The sequence below is a fragment of the Dreissena polymorpha genome, chromosome 4, assembly GCF_020536995.1.
Source record: "Dreissena polymorpha isolate Duluth1 chromosome 4, UMN_Dpol_1.0, whole genome shotgun sequence".
Classification (NCBI taxonomy): Eukaryota; Metazoa; Mollusca; class Bivalvia; order Myida; family Dreissenidae; genus Dreissena; species Dreissena polymorpha.
In genome coordinates, this window is record NC_068358.1 from 112,122,766 (window position 1) to 112,148,999 (window position 26,234).

Below are 26,234 nucleotides of genomic sequence, written 5' to 3' on the forward strand. Positions count from 1 at the left end.
AACGGAACTATACCTTTATTGTCAGAAGTAAAAACAGTTTAACTCTTATTATTTTTCAGACGAACTTTCGGATCAAGAACTTCTCGAGGCGGTTGAACGTGCGATAGAAGAAACGGTAACAATTTAATTAGCGCAGCTCTGAAAAAAATGTGTTAAATGCATGTGCGTAAAGCAACGTCCCAGATTAATCTGTGCAGTCCGCAAATGTTAATGAAGGACGATATTTTCCGTTTAAATGGTATTTTTTAGTTCAATAAGTCTCTTCTAAGCGGATATCTAATTCGGGTGGAGAAAAAAAAATGACTCAGCAATGTACTGCTTTTAATATGTATCGAAATATTTTGTTCAACATAAAAACACTATCTCGTGCAATAACATCTGAACAAAAGAGCTTACAATCGTTTTGATTTCGTACTTTTTCACTCATTTAAAAAATCCATCAGAAGGTTTCAATAATTTCTCAATTACAAAATATAAACTATGATAGTAAATGAAACGTGTTTTGTTTCTGATAATATTAATGATCCAATTTTCAGACGAGCAACGACAAGAGGAATAACACCTGTTGGAATTCATGCTATGACACTGCTTAGGGAAATGGACAGAAATCTTTCGACGAGGCCTTTTACGACTATTGATTAAAACAGATCTGCAATGTTCAAAGGTGAGTAGAAAATTGTATATTGCGAATTTTGCAACTATGATCTCTGATCACAAAAGAATCCAACAAACGAGGATTTTTTTATTTCGTTTCATTATAAACACTAGTTAATGATAAGTGACATCCACATTGTTAACATCCGCTATAACACATAACTCAAAATGAGATCGTATTTTCCGTACGTCCATTAACTTCCGTATAGCAAAACTTGGTATTTGAATTGAATTCTCAGTCATTCAGGATGGAACGTTATATTTACAGGGGAAGTAAAGAACGTATTTCTAACGCATGTGTACAAATAAATTTGACTAATAGCCCAATATAAAAAAACATTGTTTTTTGTTTATGTATAGGTGTGACAATTTTGTTTCTTTACTGAAAACCGAAGCAAAAAGTCTCCAGTAGAGCGATATCGAGAAAGTAAAGGCTTAATTTAAGGGTTGTTTTGCATGACAATGTTGAAAACCACGCTGTTATTTGTGTGCTTATTATTATCTAACTAAAATATGCATTTTATCCAAACGTCTGAGCAACAGATATTACAAGTAGGCGCACAAGTTATTTTCATATTATTTTCAAGATTAAATAAGTTATACAGCGGAAATGTCCTATTTTACATCATTGTAATTATTACTTTGACCTTTGACTTTAAACTTTCATAAATCTTGAAGGTAACCGAATGAGTTTTTCGTGTACAACAATGTAGCGTAACAAGTTAAATATTATATTAAATATTATTATACAAAATAGTATACGCATTGGACAATTATACACGACAGAAATTAAATTGGCAAAAATTCCTACTATAAGCAATATCTTACATACAAAGAGCCCAGCTAATTAATCAATTAAGGGATACATGCTTCAGAACGATATCAGATGGCCAATACAGATAGTAATCATAAATAACATCTAACTATATGAGAAGAACACATCAAGTTAATTATTCATTGTTTAACTTACTCATTAGACATGTCGTCGGCATGCAGGGAATGTAAATTACGGACTTCCTTATTTGTCTAACGCATATCATATTAATTCTCTATATTTAAGCATGTGTTTTTGCTCAAGATCCCGTCGGAAATTGACACGTCAGAATTGGGTGTTCCAATATATATTAATACACTGTTTGTCAGTAAAGGGTAGTAGGGTAGTAGGAGATTCACGTTCACAGCCGGACGTTACGGTCACACCAGTTGTTATTGTCATGGGGCCAAAAGGCCAATTCATTTAACTTATTTATAATATATTATGAACATTGGAAAGCTTTGTGTTGAAATTAAATAAAAAAAATAAGTCGTTATGAACAATGAAAAGGACTTTGAGTAAGTTTATTATTAGTTTTAAAGACTATTTCACAAAAATACCATGACTAGATTTGAAGATTTTGAGTCAAGCACAAAATAAAAAGTGGTATATTTTCTCCATCAACATCATCCATAAAAATGCATGTTCACATGGTGAACACAATATGTAATGTAACAGTACCCATATACTTATAGATATTGCGCGGGTATGAACTTATATCCCGCACTGAGGGTTCCACCCAAACACAGAATAGATCATTATATTGAACTTACATCCCACGTGATAGTAATATAAATAGTGCGATTGTTTATTTGCACGTGTACACTTCACTGAAGAACTCGATCAGGAAGTCAGTGACGATTCCTTTGTCAGGAATGTTGGCCATCATTCCGTACACACCAGCGGTGCCCTTCTTTGCGAGGGCTTTGTTATCCTGAAAATGGAAACATTGAAAAAAAAACACTACTACCGTATGAGTTGCATTAAGCCATAAAGTTAACCAAAAGGACAAAGGAACTCTCTTCGATTAAAGTAAAAATCCATTGCTTAGAAGTGAGTTTAATAAAATTAAAATTCAACTCAAAAGTAATTTCTCTACGTAAAGGCTTTAGCAGTAATTAACACTTTAAGCATTTACACATAACAATGCAGTATGCATATGCTTATCTTGATATTGTTGAAAATAAAAACACATAGGAACAGTATAGCTAAATTACGTTTACCATCTCACAAATTATTTATTGAAAAGGGTAGACAGTAAGATATCAACATAAATGTGTTTAATGCAACCTTAATGATATTGAGGATGAATATCACTTTGTTCTTACATGTCCTTACTATTCTGATGGTAGGACAACATTAATTCCAAAGTATTACAGATGTCGCACTTAATATGTTTAAGATTATCGAACTACTTAATAGTTCAATAAAATGTGTTAAGAAAACTAGCCATGTTTTTTTTTAAAGGCTTTGAAATGCGAGAAAATGTATAATATATTCAGTATACAGTATATATCTTTCATAAAGCAACCTAGCGTACAATAATGTAATACTTGTTGCAATCATTAAACAACGTTTTTACATTATGTGGTCACTCAGTATTACCCTCTTCCATGTGACATCCTCACTTAAACATGTTGTTTTTCATTCCTTTTTGAATCGATCTTCCTTCGAAATGGTGTACGTTTTTAATTAATTGTAACGCATGCTGTTATTGTATATGTATGTTAACGACGATGAGCTGTATATATGCATGAGTCAAAGAAACTATTCTGTTCTGTTCTGTTCTGCTAATGACAATCGAGAATCTGTTTACAGTGGAGTTCTAGAAGACAAAAGTAAAAGAAACAGAGAATACGTTTTACACTTCATCAAATGTTGGCCGTACCATACAATGCTTGGTGGATGCCTCTAGATCATCCAGGAACTTGTCTGCCTTGCCGGTGTGATGGGGCAGGATTGAGCAGTGCAGGCAGTCAGGCGTCTGGCACCGCTCCATCTTCCAGCCTGTAAATACGAGATGTGTGTGACAATTTTATCTTTGTAGTTGCCATACATAACAATAGTATTTAGGAAAAGTGGTCATAAAGCGCAGTGGTATTTTCACATTTGCAATGCTTTATAATTCGCCTTTCAGCACAACCAGAATGTTACTTTCGTTTTATAAGATGACATTTGACAGTTTTACAGTATTAGTTACACATGTGATACATGTGGTTGTTATGAAGTTGAATTATATTGCATTGATTTATCCTCGAATATAATTAGTTTACACGAAATGTGAGGGATTTTACCTGAACAAACAATTATTATTTTGTTATCACAAACTCTGATTTAATAAGTTACGTAGAAACTTTTAGTACTCTCTATTTATTTACTAAAATGTTTAATTTGCCTCCGAACATTTCAATATAAAGAAGTGTAACTTCAAGCTGCTGGAGCAGTATTGAATTTTCATTAAAAACAATTAGTTGGTCCTTTATTTAAGTCAAGTGACCGATTGCCCAAACAGTACAAAACAGCACAATACAGCACAATACAAACCAACATAAACACAAAATATGAATAAAGCTGGGGTCGGGGCCTTGGAACGGTCAATGCAAAGCATTGGGGGTTTAAACCGGTTATAGAGCGCTCAACCTCACACTTGGCCCAACAATATTCATAATACATTTAAGTGTAATAAAATGTAACGTCATAGCATTGTAACTCAAATCATACAATTATAAAAGGGAATTAAAACGCATTCAATTTAATTACAATTTAATTACTCAATGGTATTGAAGGTACCAGAGAAACAGAGTTACAACTTTTTGACGAACGATAAAATGAAACTACAAACAAGTGTCAACTATATTCCTTCTTTATAGAAAAAGATTTGAAAATAAAGCGTCATTAAGTTGATATTTCAGATAATCATCGCGCAAATACAGGAAGAAGCAGCAATAATGGGTGTAAAAATTCCATATTACATTGCTTGGTGGTTTATGTGACGGCTAAAAATTAAATTAATAATAATTAAATCAAAAAAGAAACGCCTATCAGAGAGAAAATATAAATAAAATTGAACGTTATAAACCCAATGACCTATGCATGTAGCTTACAATGTACCCAGGAACAGAGAAAGAGTTACGACGTAATTGACAGGCGAAGACACAATGACATGAAAAAAAAATCCAGGGGCGGTACTGTAAAGTAATAATAAAACTATTAATGGGGGGCTTACTTCAAAATTGTACTACTAATAAAACAAGTTTAGTTGATTAAATATTAAAAATCAAATATATAAAAATAGTAATTCCATTAAAGCGACATTATTGGAATCAAACAGTATATAGATGTATTGACAACTGACGACAGAAATGATTTGATGTACGATTTGAGTCCAAAAGTAGTTTTCATGCAGATTTGTTCATACGACACAAAGATACAATTTTTGTTCAACAGTGAAAAATGCCCTAATAAAACAAGTTTAGTTCATTCAATATTATAAATCAAATATATAAAAATAGTAATTCCATTAAAGCGACATTAATGGAATCAAACATTATATAGGTGTTTTGACAACTGACGACAGAAATGATTTGATGTACGATTTGAGTCCAAATGTAGTTTTCATGCAGATTTGTTCATACGACACAAAGACACAATTTTGTTCAACAGTGAAAAATGCCTTTAATATCACTAATGATTCCAAATTTTAAGAGAAGAAAGATAAAGTGAATCGAAAACCATCAAACACGTGTTTTTAAGTACACAGGCATCGTATCCTTTTGATAAAAACAAGTTAATTAAATTGAAAAGTTTAATATAAACATTTGGTTTAACATATTTTAATTTGCGGACACGCTTCAAAACATCTCCGTAAAATGATGGACGGGAGATTCCATTATTTAAATGCCATTTTAAAGAAACATTATATTTTGAAATTAAATCACCATACTTAGAGTAAAATTTAGCAAATTTACTTCTTAGGTTATGATACAAAAAGCCTTGTTTTAGCATTTTTTGTTAATATTAGATTACGATCATTAAAATCTTTAATACATGAACATGCTCTGGCATAACGTACCAACTGCGAAATGTAAATACCATAGGAAGGTCCTTTAGGGATGTTGCCATCTAGGAACGGTAAATTCACAATTTCAAAGTTAAAATCGTCCCGTTTGTCGTATAAACTAGTTTTGATCAAATTATTATTAATAGTTAAATGTAAGTCTAAATACGCAGCGTCTGTATTGGATATACACGATCTATTTAAGACTAGTTCTTTTGGGTAGATTTTGTGAATATATTGTTCAAATAATGGATTATCTAAATTAAGTATGTCATCAATGTACCTACTAGTAAGGTTTAAACAATTAATCAAATCTACTTGCTTAGTTTTAGATAATTCTAACATAAATTCGCTTTCATAACAATATAAAAAAAGGTCAGCTATAAGTGGCGCACAATTAGTACCCATAGGAACGCCAATAATTTGTTTTAATATTTTACCATTAAATTCAACAAACAAGTTATCCAGAAGAAAAGTAAGTGCTGCACAAAAGTCAAGACCAGTCCAAATGATGTAATTATCTAATATCTGATTAGTAAAAAAAAGCTGTTTTAGTGTTTAAAGCTAGATACAAACACTTCTCTCTAGTAAAAGTTTTTTCAATCAAATAAACAAGTTTGGATTTTATTAAAGCGTGAGGAAGCGTTGTACATAGTGTAGAAAAATCATAAGTACTTACCTGTGACACCTTATATTTTTTATTTTCAATTTTATCAATAACTTCTAAGGTGTTTTTTATTGACCAAAAAAGGTTAATATTACTATTTTCATAAACTTTATTACAAATTTTAGCTATATGATATCTAATAGCACTCAATGCAGATGTAAGATACACTGATAATTGTTTGGTGGTACAAGACACTGAATTAGCGATAAAACGACTTTTATATGGCGTCTTATGTAATTTAGGTATCAAGTAAAGTGATGGCAATTTCTTGTCAGTAATATTGACTATTACATTTAATTTTATGCATTGGGCAATATGGTCGGTAATAATTTCATTAGGTTGCTTATTGTACTCACAATATGATGTAGTTTGTGAAAGTTCTTGTGAAATAGTTTGAACATAAAACACTCGTCATATTATTATAACATTATTAGCAGCCTTATCAGCAGGAACTAAGACGAATTTAGATTTTAAGTCTTCAAGCAATTTACAGAGATTTTGTTTATTAAATTTAGGTGAATGTGGTAGGGCCAAAGGATGTGTATCATAAAAACATATTTTATTCATAGCCATACTAAATATTTTTGTTTTCCAATCATCGAGTGCAGTAATTTCAGCATTTTCCTTCCTGCACCATTTAGTGCAATAATCATGAAAGGATGTTACGATATTCTTTATGCAGTCATCAAAATCAACAGGAATAGGCAGTCTGTACTTAGGGCCTCTGCGTTGAAAATTTCTAAGGTTTTTATTTTGAATGAAATTAAGGTCCCCAGTAATAACATGTCCAACTGGACCATATATATAATTAGAACTAGTACAGTCACATAATGTAGGACAATTTCTTATTACATTTATATCTGTGGAAATAGAATTATAATTAAAAACGATACTTCTTACAGGTTTACTATATTTGTAGCAAATAAGTGGTGATTCAGTATTGCGGAAATAAGGGGGAATCAACCGACGTACATTTTTATCATTGAATATTTTAGGAATGTCAATTAAATCAAGACCTTTGTTACAAAACTCAATTTTGATACGATTTCTAGTTTTGTTAAGTACATTTTCAATAAAAGGTTTAAGATAGTAGTCAGTGAAAGATTTAATAATACAAGCACATTCATATAGAGGGTCAGATTGAAGTAAAATAAGTTTACAGTCCTTATCAATAAGCGCCAACGAAGAAACAGAAAGAGAGCAAAGTGCTCTTAGTAATTTATGTTTACCCCCATTTTGTAATAATGTGTAGCAATCATTTAAAGAAAGCAGACGTTTAAATTTACGCCTTAAGTGACCATTTTTCCTAATGCCATGTGAACGTTTATTTCTTAGACGTTTACTAAACAGAGAAAATGAATTAATCGATTTATTTTTAGAAATTGTTCTAACATTTAGAATATTATCATTTAATCCAAGTGGGTAAGCTGATTGCAAACGTTTAATCCATTCAAATTCTGACATGCACCTTGCTTTTAATTGGCACTGATTTGAAGTACTATTATTAAAAATAAGTTGCTCCACAGGTTGAATTGAAATATTTGTTACGCTATGACCCGTTTTATTAAAGTGCTGGTAAATGAAGTTATACAATTGTTATTTTTAATTTTAAAAAATGTTCCCTAAAACGTGTTTTAAGTGATCTGCCCGTTTGCCCCACGTATTGCGCACCACAACAGGGTACATTTCAAGTAATAACATAAACCACATGCATAGAATTTCATGTGACATCGGATTTAATATTAACTGAAAATTTGCGGTTATTAACCGATGAAAGAATAAAAGAGGACATATTTAAAAACTTGCAACATAAACACTTCCTGGAGTTGCACTTATTTATTGTAGGATACCGATTACACGGAGCTAAATTACGCTGTGAACTAGAACCCAGCAGCATTGTACCTCCAATGAAAGATGTTCGAAGTAAACTTAATTTGACTGTAGGTTTAGAAAAAAGTAATTGTCTATAATTTTACGGCAAATGAATACTACGTGTAATCGGAATTCTCAATGGTGAGAGAACAATTTTCGGGTTTTTTGTAATCAATCTGTCCATAGGTTATTTATTTGGCGAAACCACCAATCTTATAATTACATTAATACACATTGCCAAGTCAACATACATAAAAGAGTAAGAGGCAGCTTGTCAGATAATGGTCTGTAAAAATTCAGTATAACCTGCAGAACTCTCAATTGATTAACATACACGTTTACTTTATAAGTACAGAGAATGTATAAAGTCATAAGGCCGATGTGCGTTGATTCACACTCCTTTCATCTATCCGGAAAGGAGTTCTTTATTAAAGGCCCGTAAAAATTGACGATCCGTAATTATTACCGATTTTTAAATTTTTGCATATTTTATTATAAAGGTTATCAAAAAAGACAACTTGTTTTGAGCTCAAAAAACAGTGTCCTCCAAGTCAATTGTGTTTACAAAAAATCTGTTTATTTACATCGCTGTTTACTAAATCATGCCGAGCCATGCCGAGCCGGTTTTACCCATACCGAACTCATGTTCTCTTTCTATGTTTTCGAGGATATTGTGTTGTTTGTACTACGTCATCAATATATGCGTACTTTACGAAGAAGCTGAGGAACATCGGTGAAATTGAAAGTGTACGGAAATTTCAAAGTTGTAAACATTTCTTTAAATTATGAAACGGGTATATCTTCCATTGTTGTTGACAACGTTGCACTAAAGCTGTTTTATTATCATTTTTTATACACGAGTAACTGAAATCCGGTAAAAATTAGACCAGTTTATATTCATAATACTTGGATTTGTCACCTTTACGAGCCTTTAATTGCAATTTTTGCTCTTTTTCACTCTTTACCGTTAAAAGGGTTATTTTTTGACAAACCTTTATATTAATGTTCACAAACACAGCATAAAACATGGATCTCACCTTTGGTTTCCATGACATCGGCCACAGCCTGTATGTTAAGGTTGGAATCACTGGAACCAATTGCAAACGCCGACATGCATGGTTCTCCCATCAAACACAGGCCCTGATAGAAAAAAACGCAAGTGTTTTCTGTTATGGCAGAACTATCATCTATACAACAAGTGGGGGAGTTGCTTTGGAAAAAGGAATCCCCATGGTTGAATACCAGAAAGAGCAGTGAAATATGTTTTGGCTAAATCATTTGTGTACATTTGCTCCTATCCACTGAGGTATGTAAATGGTTACTTTACCCATTACTCTGGATGCATAACGCTCTGACTGTAATGGAAGGATCAAGTGGTCATGGTCCGCTTACGCTCAATATAGATTTTACATTATACCGAACCGTTACCTTTATTTATACATGTGTGAAATTTGTACCTGCACATTTAATAATTTATAAATATACACCTTAAAGAACGAGAACTGTATCTGCATGTATATCAAAATGGTTGCAGCGTGCACCCTTAAAGGCCGGCTTGACATCATTCCTATCTGACATAAGGATATGTGATAAAACGAAAACATATTAACACAACAAAATATATAAAGTCATCAAGACCTTTTTCACAGTAGATATAAGTTCATTAACTTTTCAAAGACGTAAAACTAAAAGTGATCGTTCGTATTAGAGTTTGATGTGTGCTTTCGTGTTGTGTTAAATTGTTTGTCAATTTGAAATTGTCCAGCAATTAACGATATCGTTCTATTAACAAGATATTTATCATTCTGTACAAACTTGGGTGTTCTTTGCGTAATATATTCGTAAAGGAAGTCTTTCACAAACATCCATTATGAATGATGCTCATTATAGCATTGTGCACATAATACTTGAATACAACAAAACATACGACATTGTGTCTTTAATTTGACTAAAAGTATATTTGTTATACACTTATAGATAGTATTGGAATTATACGTTAGACTGATATATTTTATCTGTACAACAGCGAAAACCAATGATAAACTACTACAATACCGACGCCCTGGCTAATTCAAAGTGATCAATGTGTATAATTGTTTTTAATCCCTATACGGTACCTTAATACTAGTAATTCTCGCTTTCAATTTGTCCGTGATGTCCATGATTTCGCGTGCTTTGGCCATGTACCCGCTTTCACCTAGTGCTTTCATAGCCGCCCATGCCGATGCAATGTTGCCGCCTTGAAATAGAATACTAGCTTTAAGTGTTTCTCTCATCAATTTTTTTCATAGCCGTACAGGCCGCAGCTATGTTGTCTGCTTAAACCATATTGAAGCTTTTGCAATAATGCAAATGTTTGTACCAGTTCTCACCTTAATGGGAAAACCTTGAATCAAACAACTATTCTTATGTTGCAATTTTAACAAAACAAACTCTTAAATGATATCGAATTATTATGATCATTGTCAAACAATGACTTCATGGACAAGCAAAAATTGAAACGTTGAACCATCAACTTAAGTGATATTACAATGCAGCCAATTTGTTTTCGGACAATTCCGTTTTTTTCTCTAGAAATCATACATGTATTGTAAACATTAAAAATACACAATACATATCAAAATTAATATATTTTTACAAGCAAAACAGACTAAATGACACTCCAATTTACGTTAATAAAGAATACTGTTTTAGAATTCCATATTTAAAGAGTTTGTACATTTCCAAAGTGTGAAACTGTTTAATTTAAAAAGAACCTTTAACCCATTATGTTACGCATTGACTGATGTTCGGCGGTGATCCCAGCTTTTATCATTTATAAAGTGTTAAGATGTTATCTATCCTGTGGTCAGTAGTGAACAGGCAATTAGTAACTTGCCCTAAATAAACAATTTATCGTTGTTTACAAAACAATATCTCCTGATTTTGTTTCTTGGGTTTCATGTATATGATATATTTGTAAAATATCAGTCTCGTTAGCAATATGAAGAGTAAATATGTAGTATTTAAGGTTAAGTTAGCTTTCTATTAATACACATCTTTAAGTACTGCCTTTATCTTAAAAATACTTAATTTCGCAAAGGCATTTATGAATAATCATTTAGCATAAAGGTTACATAAAATGTTAGTGGCTTGGGTAAACTTTGTGATCTTAGAGTAAACAGTTCACGAGATATTGATTCACCTGGCCTGGTTCCCGCCATGCTGGGAGACCCGTAAAGACCGCCAGGCCACTCCGCGTACGCGTATATCTGGTGTTTCCGTATGTCCGCATTACGGTACAAGATCACACTGGCGCCCTGGTAACAGATGACTTGTGTGAAAAGAAAAACGTTTATTCAGCATATAAAGGGGAAAAGATTTTGTTCGTCGTTTTTATACATATTTTTATGGTTATTGATTAATGCTTATAATGAGACATATACTGTTTAGAATAAATCAGCAAAAATAGAGAAATACGTTGTATGTGCAAATTTGTTTTGTACCGAGCTGTGGCACATCTCGTAACATAAACAATAACGGTGTCATGTGGAATTGATCGTTGTATATTTGATTTAGATAATAACTGACATTCGTATTTCTTAAAAAACGTAAAATCCCTTCCGCGACTAAGGATGCTTAATGTTGTGACGTCAGTAAAAATGCAAACCTTCACGCTATAGCCATATTTATGGACATCCGCCGACATAGAGGTCACTCCGGGCACTCGGAAGTCAAATTTCGGGATTTTGTAACCCAGTTTTTCCACCCTACCATATTTAAACAATAAAATAAATATAAAACGTGAATGTGTGGTTCAACATTGTGGGACAAAAGTGAAACACTCGAATGTTCAAATAAATGTCAATAGTAAAGTTACAGTAATTAATGAAACATTAACAATTTCTACAATTTTCTTATATAAATTTGACAAGTTTTAAAACTCTCAAACTAATAGGCAAACGCATATGTACATTTGAAATGCAAATACACGCCGGGTATGCGGAGACTTGGATAACAGATGGCACTTCGATCCCAGATAACTCGACACTTTTTACCAGATATAACACACTCTATTTAGTGAATCAGAAATGCAGACTTCTCTGTGAAATACTGTTCTAGTAAGCAGGCAATACATAACAATGTATGCACTAACGTAAATTAAAAACATATTACCGAAACATGCTCATATCCCTTTGGAATATGATAGTAAAAGGGAAAGGGACGTGTAAATTGAAGTGCTTCCTATAAGTAGAGCTCAATATAAAGGGAGTTTCCCAATCTCTTTTAAAGTTTTCTGATACGCATTATTTCTTCATGATGCGATTCTAATAAGCACCAATGACAAAGGATTTTATGTGGTGTATTTGCCGCTTTAAGACCACTTGCTCCCCTTATCTAGAGTCCTGTTATAAGTTCAATTGAACACAGTCGTATTCATCCACATGATCCGTTGTATTTTCAATTCTCTTACTTAGACACTGATTTTCGGTCGTCACGTGTAATATATTACTTCAGAAATATGCATTTGAATCTTATTTAAAATTTGCACTTAAAATATTAATTATATAAATTAATAGTAATAAGAATTTTGAAAACGAACAACGCCATTGGTTATATTTTACACGTGTATGTAATTACGTTATGCATAGATTTCCAATGTGTCGGGCTTGACAATGCAAATTGATTCGTACATCAAAATGTTTGGTAAGAATAGCAATAATAATACATAAATGCATTTCAGGTAGAAGATAAAACTGGGTTATCAGAGTGCTCAATTTGTTGAAAGTCTCTGTTATCCGATGTGCCCTATATCGGGAATCAAAGTATCCGCAACCTTATGAATACCATCCATTAAAACATGCTCTATCTTCGTTTATGTTTCATTGAATACTATCAAAATTTCAGTATTTAAAGCACAGTGATTACTTTACATGCTGGAATATCAAACAATTTCTTGCAATATTTCTTAGTAGTTTTGTTTTGTTGAAATGTTTACTGTTCATCCAGTTTATGCTGTTTTCCGACCGAATTTTCTATTTTTTGGGGTAAAACGCTACCATTCTTCCGTGATTTTTTATTTTGCAATAGAAAAGGATACACCATTTATAAACTCGACCATGCGCCTTGTCTAAAAAACTAATCTTTATGATATAACTAAAAATAAAATGATGAACTTACCTCTCGCGCTTGGCGTTTGTTGTTATCTGGTATCGGAGTGCCATCTGTTATCAAAGTATCCGCATACCCAGCGTGAAATAACTTTATGCGAACCCAAAACATCAAGAATAAGAAGTACATCTTTAAAACAATGGGGGGGGGGGGCATGCGTATACGGGAGCTTACCGCGTTTAAGTGAGAAAGTTGGAACAAAACTTCAAAGATGGCGTCGTTTGTTGGGTTTTCTTGAAGGAAGTGAGGATATTTTCATCCGGTAAGCCCCTTTGTATTTATAATTATTTTAAATGAATACACCTTTTCGGTTCTCCGGTGTTTGTGCTTCCCTCTGTTTTTTATTTCAAGATCGTAGACGTCGGGATAAAAAAAGTTATTGAAGGAAAACCGTCCACAAATCTGTTGTCTCCTTACGTGACGTTCGAGAAATGGGATGTACAAATATTATTTTCTCTTATAATACACAGTATTGATGCACGTGTACGGTAAAATATAAGTAAAACCATGATTATTTCATTTTCCCGACGCCGTTTTATCTCTTATAACAAATTCATTGCAAAAAACTATTGGTTTAACCCCTCTTTTGGAACTGATTTCCTTTCAATCACATTTTGGGACATGACTTCTGTAATACACGAACATTCTGTCGTGAATGAAATTACCATTGATATGAATGTTTTAAAGAACGTTTCCTCTGTTTAAATGTATACCTCTTCATACTTTTCAAAGATACGAATCCTCAAGCTACATTACAAAAGATAAAACAACTTGTATTGTTATAAACTGCGACAGTATACGTGGGGAGCTTCACTTAAGCAGCATAGCGCCCTTTTTGGAAGTGATATTATGTTCTGATGTAATTTAATCGACTTGCCGGTTTGGAATTCATGTTAAACTAATTGGCGAGTGCACACATCAGTGGATAATATGCAGGTCAAAAATAGATTTTACATCTGGTGATGCTGATTTTGACACCCGACGCATATATCCATTTATGAATGATAGGCTTTAAAGGTGTATGTCCAGCGCGTGTGCCGGGAAAACAGGGCTTAATGTATTTTTTTGTTCAGCTCTATAATATTTATATCAAATCTGTATGAAAAAAATGTCGGTGAGCAATAATCCGGTGTTATTTTTTGAAAATATTGAGGCGTTCATTAATTATGGATCTAAAACGGAGCATTAAGCCGCAGATTAAAAAAACACACCGGGCGTATTGTATATAAGTTCGGAAACATGAAATTATTTCGTGAAAAAATCAATAAGAGGTTCAATTCTATATGAGCAAGTCTCGCTGCGCACTATGACGCTCTTACTTCTCGTATATATTTGACTCTCATGAATCTTGGCAAATACCTAGTGTTTTATGTTGCTTAATATAAATTTAGTTATGCATCTTTATGTACTTTAAGCAGCATAACATGACTTCCAAATGACCAACAGCTCTTTCATATGTGAAACAGATTGACATGAAATACCTACCCATCTAAAATAAAGTTTATATGTGTACTTCAATATTTTAGTTTTATAGCATTTAATGTGGTGAAATATAAGTGTTTTCTTAATCATTTTACTGTAGAATTATAAAAATGCTGTACACAAAACCTGCCGACCAACTGAATCAATTCACCGATTTTAAAGAAGATGGGTTGTAGGGTGGCTGCTGTACGAGATAATAGAATGTTTATCAGCCCTTTCAGTAATATTTAAATTAATTAAATGTATTTTATGACGTGTTGACCTTATTCTGATATGAAATTTTCTTTAACTATTCTTTTACTGTCTTTTTAGATGATGAAGGTAAAAGGGCGATAATAAGTGCATCTTTTGTTGCAGTATAAAATTATGTAATTGGGAATTTAAAATTAGCGGAGGACTGGGATACCATTCCCCATTCATGGACCACATGAGTTTAAATGTAGAATATGCAAGAGAGAGTCCTTCAACAGAGCCGGACTAAAACAGTAAATAAAGCAAACTAACTAAACAAAAAAATGTACAGCTGATGTATTATGTGTTTTTTTTGTTTGTTTTATTTTATAATTTCTACATAGACAAGTCTGACATATAATTGCTATGCGTGCTACTAAATTACACGTTTTGTTCCGTATATGTCATGATGCTAGTTTCTCACTTTTTATGAAAATAAACCATTTTCTGTGTTACGTAATTTTTTCCAACGATGTCTCTGCATTCATTTTCAATTGTATTCAGCACTTACATACATGATAAAAAAAAGATTTGGGTCGGAATGAAATCGTTATGCATTTGAAATATTAACATTACTTACGATTAGAAGGCAACAAACGAAATAATCTTTCTAAGTGAACCAACACTTAATTCCCTCAATGCAACAGTCTTACATAATATGTATTCACATAGGTATAAAAGAGAAAAAATACATGTATTTATTTTATGCTTTCCGGTGGTTTATAGAGAAAAATCAGTGAAATAAAACTGGTATTCCACTGTTTAAAACAGTGAAAAAAATTTTGTTTCGACAAAATGACGTCATAAATCCAGCGAAATCAAGCGAAATTATCCAGTCAAACTCATTTACAATGTCAATAAACGATGAAAAAGGCATGAAATAACAAGAATATTTGTTGGATTCGATGGAATATCGATTTTATTTCACTCGTGATCATAGAAAAAATATATTTTCACTCGTGGCGCAATCCAACGAATATCCTCTATATATTGATCACTTCTACTGAAATCATATCATGTATTGCATATGCACAAATCTTTCTATCCACTACAAATTCACTTTTTGCGATTATAATATAGTGACCAGCTCAGAACTGGTTTAAAACAAACTGACAGTTCTGGTGTGACGATGCTTTTGAAGAGGATGGATACAAAAGCATCAATTTAAGTATATCAATATCACCCCAATTGTGTATGTCGGTACGAAAAACAAATTTGGTACGAAAATCAAATTGGGTTTAAAAATTTTGGGTACGAAAAAAATTGGGTACGGCAAAAATTTGGGTACGAAACTGGGAGGCGGGTTACATTCTCGATCAAATCTAACAAGAAATATCGTTTAAAAGATAATCGGCGTGTATTTTTCTGTACTATTTTTCGTAAAAGCTTTCTATTACAATAAAATGTTTTTGGGTTATTAAAATTACGTTTCAGCAGATATATACAAAACATGACATAATCGTTAATAACACCTGTACATTATACCCTATCTTTATTTCGTTGTTTACATTCTTAATTTAATAATGTTATATGTTCGGACGTGATTTCACATGCCCATGGACAATGGTATATGCTTTTTTTCTGTTGAATATTGTTTGTTTATTTAAGTTCAATACGCATAGGCATGTTTGTTCATTTAGTATGACAATACTTTCATGATGATTCTCGAAAGTAGGTATGAGCACATAGCCGGCCCAGGTGAGCTCAATCGTAAGAGCACTTGAATACCTGAGTTCGCCCAAGAACATATGGATAAGTTAACTAACCAAAGCGATATGACCTTATATATGCTGAAATCTAACAAACGAACGGATTATCAAACATGTTATGTACACCTAGGCGGTTGTGTAATTTCTGTTAGAATATCGTATTAAATATGTACATTTAAAATGATTGTGCCCGCACGTGAGTTTGTTTTCTTTTTTAAGTCTATACGCGCCTATGCTGCACCCAGTGTGTTTATTTGTGTATCTCCAAGGTTATAAGTTACCACTGCGCCTGAGGCTGCATAATGTTGGGACCCGGAGTGTGGCCAGCACTCCTACCTAATAAGCTTAGACTGACGACAGTTGGGACGAATTACAAATGAAAGCTGCAATTTCCAGCTATTCATTGTTTTTACTGAAATACTTTTTAAATTTAGATACGGTTTTGTTCTGCGGGGGGATAGGATTTTCCGGAAAAAAAAACACCTTTCCGGTATTGTGACCTCAAAACAAACAAAAAAAACAACATTGCGCCGGGAGCGGAAATCGAGCCGTTGCCGTAGAGGTGAAAAAGCGTACGTGCTGACCACAGACCACTGCGCAAGCGGGACATACAACTACTCAAAGAAATGTTGTTTTATCTATATAAATCATAGCAGTGCAGCGTTTACAATTTGCAGGTTTGAATTTGTTCGTATTCTTAGATTTGTGATAGCGTAAAAAGTTGATTTTACATGTTTTTATTCGCAATTTATTTATAAAATAGAGAACAAATAGCAAACACAATAGAGCAAATATAAAGTTGTTTCATTGGTCCATAATGACAAAATGGATGTAAAATTACTATTTTAAAATTAACGTTTTGATACACTTATTGAATCTGTTTCCCCAGAATATGCTGTTCTATTAATATTTACCTTTATCAATGATAATCAGCGAGATATGCCGATTAGAAAAATCGAGCTATCTCAATCGGACTGGCTCGGTCTTTTACATAGGTCGCAATTAAAAAGAATGTGTTCATGGTATGATAACTTAGACGAGCTGCTTCGCAGCATCGTCAAAAAGGTCATCCAAAATTTGTCACATCAAAGTCACATATTAGTACATGTATCACTATCGTATGGTAAAACGTGTCAAATGTCATTGTATTAAATAAACAATTAATATTAGAAAAAACAACATCCACCGATATGCATCTTCTAAGAGGGTGTCAGATATTCCAAATTGCTGAATGTATTCCGAATCGCAATAATGGTAGTATTTGGTTACAGCAACCTTATACTAGTATCTTTAGTAGCTTTACTCTTTTCTGTTTTTTATTACACTTATATTGCACGTACATGTGATTGTTTGGCGTGGTACTTCGACGTTATCTTTTTGGCTTGATTGGTGGGTTTTCATGTACCTTTCGCTTTCTAGAGCGGTACACACTTCCTTACGCCGTCTTTTTTAATATTGGCATCTTCGACATATATAACTGGGGTCTTGATATCTGGAAATAGTATGCATAGTGTTCCGTTTAGAAGGCATAGTATTCCGTTTGATGCATATTCAAACATAAGTATGTCCATATGTGTTAAAATAAACAGGTAAGAATTACACTGTGTTAATAATACCGTCGAATGTCTTATGTAACACACACTAAATATTAGCGTTAAGTACGCGATAAAACAAATAATAATACAAACTAATAATATAACAATTAATAAAAAAGTTAACTCTTGATTTCCTCAAGTAAAAAATGTTTGCACAACATTCGCATCAATGCGAATTTTCATTCATTCACGAAAGTTATTTCGCATCAAACCTTCTAACATATGAAAGAGATGTTAATCATTTGGAAGTCAGGTCCCAAAATGTGCTTAAAAGGAAGTTAAGTTCCAAAAGTAGGGGTTTACCCGTTATAATTCGGCATTAAATTAATAAATAGACATAAAAACGCGTCGAGATAATAAAATAATCGTGATTTATGTTATATATTACTGTAAACATGTACAAATACTGTTTATTAAGAGAGAAAAAAATGATATTCGAGCATCCAACATCTCGAACGTCAAGAAATTAAACAACAAATTTGTCGACGGTTTTGGTTCAATAACTTTTTTATTCCGACGTCTACGGTAATGAAACAAAAACCGAGGGGAGCACAAACACCGTAGAGCCGAAAGGGCTTTTTCATTTCAAAGAAAAACTAAATATAAACTGGCTTACCGGGTGAAAATATCCGCTACTCCTTCAAGAAAAACATTAAACGACGCCATCTTGGAAGTTTTGTTCCAACTTACTCAATTAAAGCGGGTATATACGATTTTTTTATATGTGTTTAATTTTAATATATTGATAAAATATGTTACAATAACACAAAATAGGCAAAGAAAAATTATACATTGAAGCCGAATTTCATAAAATGCAGCAAAGAAAAATTCCCGCCCGAGCCGATAGTGACGTACATATTTTCCTACAATAACCGAAGCATTCGTCTTTGTATTATAAACCGTTAAACTACGAGGGGTGTTCCAGAGTTCGTGGATTTTCGCTATAACTTATTAGTTTGCTGGTAAAAGTCAATGAAATGTACATATTATACAAACCAATTATCACGGACTTTATATATAAGCTAAAAATGCATGAATTCCATAAAGCGCGTCTGAAACGCGTTGCCATAGAGACCTCAGTAACGACATGCGGCGCACGCGTGTATTTTATTATAAGTATGAGCGTTACGCGAATTTAAATTCGGTTTAAATGTCGTTGATAAACAGAATTTACGGCAAATTTCACGTTACAGTGCCTAAGTCCTCCTTACAGCCCGGATTTGGCCCTTATGGACTTCTGCGTCTTCCCGGAAGTTAAGTCACAGTTGCGCGGTATTCGCTTTGCAAGTAAACAGGAACTTACAGTTGCAGCAAAGCGAATAGTGTCGTCTTTTGACGCTGACTGGTATAGAGACACTTTTGACAAGTGGATTTCCCGACACATAAAGTGCATTCGCGTTGGAGGTGATTATGTGGAAAAGATTTGACAGTTGTTAACTTCATAACGCCATTGACTTTGAACAGAAACGTTACACGTGCGTCGGTGTGCGCATTGTGCACATGTTTAAATCTCTGTTATATATTTATTGTTTTATGTATTTCCATGATATTTGGAGGGTAGATTTGGAAAGGACGAGATATTCTTAACATGCTATTTGTTTGTCCATTTATGTTACCAAATGAAAGTTAAAGCGAAAATCGACGAACTTCTGTAACACCCCTCGTAAGTTTAGATGCACATCGTACATGTATGGTATACATGCTGGCGAATTCGGCTGTACAGCCGTTTTCAATTTCAGAATTAAATATCTGGCTTATTTCGCATTTTTCGACACATGTTCTTTTTAACTTTTATTTTAATTTATATTGAAATATATATATAATAAGTTTTTTACACAGTTTATATAAATTCATAAATATTTGACAAAATCGTATATACCCGCTTTAAACGCGGTAAGCTCCCGTATACGCATGCCCCCCCCCCCCCCCCCCCCCCCCCCCCTGTAAAACTGCATTCACACGTGCTGATAAATCCTATTATCCTTAATTAAACATGTATTTGATCGGACTCACCAAGGTAACATGAAACCCCCAAAGCAAGCGTCCACATGAAGTGGTATCCCTTTGCGAAGGGCCAGTGCCCCTATTTCTTTAATAGGGTCCATCACACTGTGACAGAACTGTGGTGCCGATGCCACAATGAGCACTGTGTCCGAATTTATAGCCTGTCCGAATTGAGACGAACATATATTTGAACTAAAACACTTCATTAACATGACAAACTATTATTAATATTTGAACTTATTGGAAACATTTTATATATATTTATTTACGATACACATAGACTGATTTTTATCTCTTTTTTCTATGTAATTAGCATCGGATAGTTATTTTAACGTTGAGTATGTTGGCATAATACAAATAAACGAACTAATAATGTTATCTGTAAATTATTAACAGATTAAGATATAAATGCAAATTTTAAAAAGAAAACAAACAAAACTAAAATAATGCTATTAAAATGATAATAATAATGATGATGATGATGATGATGATGATGATGATGATGATGATGATGATGATGATGATGATGATGATAATGATGATGATGAGAGCAGAATTATTCATTATGAAACCTGTTCGATGGCCTTGACATCTGCTTTAAAGTCCTTGTCCATGGGCGTGTGAATGACATCCATGTCGAAGTAGTGGGCAGCCTTGTCTATGGTCGGATGAACCGATATCGGGGTCACCTATGTGCATATGTTGTTTAATATAAATTCAAGAAATGTGTTCATTGATTATTGAACTGACAGTTTTTCAATATTATTACCATAGATTCAAACAAATGAATACCTCTGTACATTAGGGTGCGAAATATTATTTCTTATCGCGATAGCCTTATATAGCAACCTAAACAGCACTAAATAATGTAAAACATACTGTGCATACACACACATAGTGGGTGCTACTAGAAATAGCGAGTTTAACAATGAGTAATTCAAATGTATTTTGTAAAATGTAATATCATCTGTTGAATTTAAAACCAATGAGTTTTGTCGGTATTCCTACAGTAAGATAGAGGAACTGCCAATGATAAATATCCACTGCCCCTAATGAGACTTATCAAGATATGTTGCTCACGTTGTTTCTAGTGGTGTAGTGGATATGGTGTTCGCCTTGAGACCGGTAGATCACGGGTTCGATCCCCACATTGGAGGCGTTTTTTAGAAATCCACAATTACATAGTACTGGTTCTACCAAGCTCGAGAAAATTATCATAAACCAAATCATTTTATTTAATCGAGCTAAAATAAATAAGTTTAAACTAAGATATGCAACTCACGATATTCGGTCGCCGGATATATGGGCGTTGCGCTCGACCATAGTCCCTGAAGGTCTTCACCGCCATCAGGTTGCTCTCTGTACCACCGGAAGTGAGGAACCCAACCACCTCACGGTCACCGTTCAACATGGCGGCGGTCATACTCACCACTTCCGTTTCCATTAATCTGTAAACAGGGGCAAGTTGAATGGAAGTTTTGTTACGTGCATTTTTTACAGATGGATCAATTGTTTTGGTAGGACAGAAGTTAACATTTAATTTGAAAGTAAATAAATATTGCCTCTTATATGATCATTTTAAGGCATCAGCGGACATCATAACGCTGGCGTATCAGTTCAGTTCTAGTTTCGATTTCAATATATTAAAACCCTATATTATTGAAGTCAACGTCTTAATATAACGGCGTTCAGCTTCTCACGAAAAAAACATATTAATACGATTCGCGCAAAATATTTTGCAACTTTTTATGGACAGGTAGCTCGATCGTAAAATTTGCATTCGAACAACGAAAACAAGGTGACGTGAATCAGAACCAGAAAATAGCGTTAATGTGAAATAGCCAACACAGTTTATATACCAATGCTTGATAATTCTCGATTAAACCGCCCATTGACAATTAATATTTAGGGAAAATGCACATTTAGAAAAACATGATGCAAACCTACAATTGTGAAACACCATTCGCTAAAGCTTGTTCTAAGGCTATTGCATAAAGACATGAAACAACTCCTTCCGTAAAAGCCCATTTTCAACGAAAATATAGGCATTGTACTCTGGGAAAACGTGGTTTAATGCATGCGGGTGAAGAGCCGTCCCATATTATTCTATGCAGTCCGCGTTCAGAGTTGTCCCATATTACCTTGTGCAGTCCGCGTTAAGAGTTGTCCCAGATTGCCTTGTGCAGTCCGCGTAAAGAGTCGTCTCATATTACCCTTTGCAGTCCGCGTAAAGAGTCGTCCCACATTACCTTGTGCAGTCCGCGTTAAGAGTTGTCCCAGATTGCCTCGTGCAGTCCGCGTAAAGAGTCGTCTCATATTACCCTGTGCAGTCCGCATGTGCGTTAAGAGTCGTCCCAGATTACCTTGTACAGTCCGCATGTGCGTAAACAGTCGTCCCATATTACCTTGTGCAGTCCGCGTAAAGAGTCGTCCCATATTACCTTGTGCAGTCCGCATGTGTCTAAAGAGTCGTCCCATATTACCTTGTTCAGTCCGCGTAAAGAGTCGTCCCATATTACCTTGTGCAGTCCGCCAAAAGTGACGTCCCATATTACCTTGTGCAGTCCGAATGTGCGTAAAGATTCGTCCCATACTACATTGTGCAGTCCGCATGTGCGTAAAGAGTCGCCCCAGATTACCTTGTGCAGTCCGCTTAGATGTGCTTAAAGAGTCGTCCCAGATTACCTTGTGCAGTCCGCATGTGCTTAAAGAGTCGCCCCATATTACCTTGTGCAGTCCGCATGTGCGTAAAGAGTCGCCCAAGATTACCTTGTGCAGTCCGCTTAGATGTGCTTAAAGAGTCGTCCCAGATTACCTTGTGAAGTCCGCATGTGCTTAAAGAGTCGCCCCAGATTACCTTGTGCAGTCCGCATGTGCTTAAAGAGTCGCCCCAGATTACCTTGTGCAGTCCGCTTAGATGTGCGTAAAGAGTCGTCCCAGATTACCTTGTGCAGTCCGCTTAGATGTGCGTAAAGAGTCGTCCCAGATTACCTTGTGAAGTCCGCATGTGCGTAAAGAGTCGCCCCATATTACCTGACCAGTCCGCATACATGTGCATAAAGAGTCGTCCCATATTAGCTTGTGCAGTCCTCACAGGCTTATCACGTACGAAACTGTTCACTTTCATGGATTAAGTCTATAGGAAGTCTCTTCTTAACGAAAATCCAGTTCAGTTGCAAAGTTCCGTCCCTAATTAGCCTGTGCGGACAACACAGCCTGGGGAGAACTTAACGCGTGAAAATAAAGCCCTTATTCGCAGAGCAAGAATCAATACATATGTAAGGAAACTACCAATTCAAAGACGTTATGCAAACCTTAGAGCTGGGAAGATCATTGGGTTAAGTGCATTTTCGTGCATGAAGGCGTGGAAGAATTCCTTTACAATTTTGTCGTGCTCTGCGGAGTGACCCGTCTTCTCTGAAACGATTGATGATGTTTATAAGACATCTGTTTTGTTACAAATTGTAATTATTCTGATTAAGTTAATTCATAGATATAGATAAGTATGGATATTGAACTGGGTTCTTGAAGTTACTATGCAACACAATATGTTAACGGTATTTTGTAAAATGATTACTACTATTTCTGTATTAATGTTAACTGTATTTATGATCAACGTAAAACATCGGTATGTAGTTTTTACTGAAGTTGTCAAAACTCAATGACATTTAACTAACACATACATTAAGGCATGAACATTTTTCCCACCGTTACGATGCATATATTAGTTTCCGTTTTGAAAACGAGTAGGCTAAACTAAATGAATGAATAACCCATTAAATACCGGGTATCGTGTCATGTAGTTCGTGAACACGTGCACGTACAAATCCATGTGAGGTTATTGGGTATTTCATGAACACTTATTCCGAAATGTTCGCCTTCAAATTGTTTAACGCTTGCAAAGTGACCAGATTTGTCGTTCTTTCGCCAAGTTTTGGCGTTCTTGCGTCTCTGGTATGTCGATCGGTTGCGTTAGCAGGTTCGAACGGCGACAACACGACAAGGAGCCAAAAAGATTAAATGACCATTCTGGTTATATTATACTAAAAAATCGAGTCATGTAGTTAGCTGTACTCTCTAAAATATCATGTTTATTTCTCAATCCCTGAAGTATGATAAAATTAGAGACTCTAGCAAATAATTGCACGGAAAAAGATTACATTAAACTAGAAAACGGCCGGAAAAAAGAAGGTGCAACAACAGTCGAATTCGATTTTGTGTCAAGTTCTTTCTAGGTTTGGACATGACGTAGCTTTTTATTGCTTAAATCGATTCAGCTTATAATGCCCTTTAAGAAAGGATATGATTATGGCGGTCTCTATTTGCAAAATGTTGCATTTGTTTCAGCTTAATATTCTCTGATGTAGGCATATTCGAAAGGCGACACAACGACATGTCAACGCGAAAACGTTCAATTTTACTTGAATGGGCATCTTGACGTCATAATTATATAAAGTATTAATGACACTATAAATTTTTAACGACGAACAAAACATATGTCATATTCACTGCAACGATTGAATGGATAGTTCAAATCAGCGGTTGTATTTATTGATATCTATATCTGTTAAAAGAATTATTAGACATAAAACTTGGCATGGTAGTGGATTCGTTATTTAACGCAATTCGTGATCTGACAAAAAAACAACTCATGGGCCAATTACTCTGTCAACGGATAGCCACACATTGTAGCTGGTAACCAATATACATGTACGAAATATGGTATACTATGTGATTACGAACAGGGCGATTAAGCGCTCTATTCGTTCACAAATTTAAAGAAGGAATTTGAATTCAAACAACAATTGACCATATTTGATTCCTTTTTAGCGACCAAAATTATCATATAAATTTTATAGACAACTTTACTTATAGATTTAAAAACAATACTGCTATTCGTACATACACATGGTTTTCACAAGTTTTGACTTGGTATCGACATTTTTACGAAAACACATTTTTACATAAGCTGAAATTTATTCAATAATTCATTTTCAGTAAATATTTCAATGACTTAATAAAAATGATACTGTTTATAGTTTATTTAATTGATCATTATACATTTCTTACTTGCAGCCATGATAAAACATAAGCCAGTTGAATTTATGTTGACTACTTGTTATTTCATGCCATGTGTATTATAGCGTTTTTTTTTTGTTCCAGTTTAAGTTTACTGTGAACTACATCACACCATGCAATCGACTAACACATCGTCTGTGGTTCATCCATCGGCTGCGGTACTGTATACATGTCGGGTAAAAGCTGAGTTTATTTCCATATTCTTTATATTTTATGTATTAGATTAAGCAGATTTGCGTGTGTTCTTTGAGAGCCTAAGTAAGAATGACTTTGTGAACGTAATCCCTACCATCCTAGCTGCTTGCTTTTAAAGAAATCCGTTAGAATGTGGTAAAACATCAAACAAAATTCACCACTATCTCTGTGAAACTCTAATTACACAGGATTTAGACCAAAGATAAATATGAACAACATTTCATTGAAATATTTAATCACTTCTCCTCGGTTAATCCAAATTACAGAATCCCACATGAACGCACAACATTTTTATTAACATTTAAATTCGAGTGGGGTTGGAAAAACGGCTCAAGACAACGGCCGTGGTTACTTATTAGATGGTCATGACATCGGCTGCGAAAATACAATTATGCTCAAGCCATCGGCGGAGGCAATAAAAATTGGCATGATGAGATGTGGACGTTACTCATTGACCATATTCGATAGAACTATCAGATATTTTGATCACAAAACAGTTTTAAGATTTTCGTTCGTAGTTTGAAATAAAATGGAATGGTTGAGTGGATTTCTTTTTAATAATGCATACTTTGACATTATTGAAACAAGTCATTTACACGCAATATGTCTCCACATCATGTAGAGTACACTTGACTCTCGCTATGCCGAAGACGTATCCAGATTGGGTAAAATTTATTGTGTGTAATCCTTAATCGTTAAAACGACTGGTATTCTCACCTTGTTG

General features: G+C 34.2%; 1 protein-coding gene across 3 annotated transcripts in view; it reads right to left on the bottom strand.

Moving 5' to 3' along the window:
- Window positions 1-729: 729 nt before the first annotated feature.
- LOC127876593 (uncharacterized) overlaps window positions 730-26,234 on the bottom strand; it is a 31,017-nt gene continuing 5,512 nt past the window's right edge. For all 3 annotated transcript variants that reach the window (XM_052421921.1, XM_052421923.1, XM_052421922.1), the window contains 10 exons: window positions 23,551-23,653; window positions 21,519-21,684; window positions 20,809-20,925; window positions 20,246-20,397; window positions 11,714-11,813; window positions 11,249-11,363; window positions 10,182-10,303; window positions 9,102-9,204; window positions 3,357-3,475; window positions 730-2,402 (listed from right to left, as the gene is read on the bottom strand). In XM_052421921.1, coding sequence (XP_052277881.1) covers window positions 2,277-2,402; window positions 3,357-3,475; window positions 9,102-9,204; window positions 10,182-10,303; window positions 11,249-11,363; window positions 11,714-11,813; window positions 20,246-20,397; window positions 20,809-20,925; window positions 21,519-21,684; window positions 23,551-23,653 — 1,223 coding nt within the window. In that variant the 3' untranslated portion in view covers window positions 730-2,276. The remainder of the gene's footprint in view (window positions 2,403-3,356; window positions 3,476-9,101; window positions 9,205-10,181; window positions 10,304-11,248; window positions 11,364-11,713; window positions 11,814-20,245; window positions 20,398-20,808; window positions 20,926-21,518; window positions 21,685-23,550; window positions 23,654-26,234) is intronic.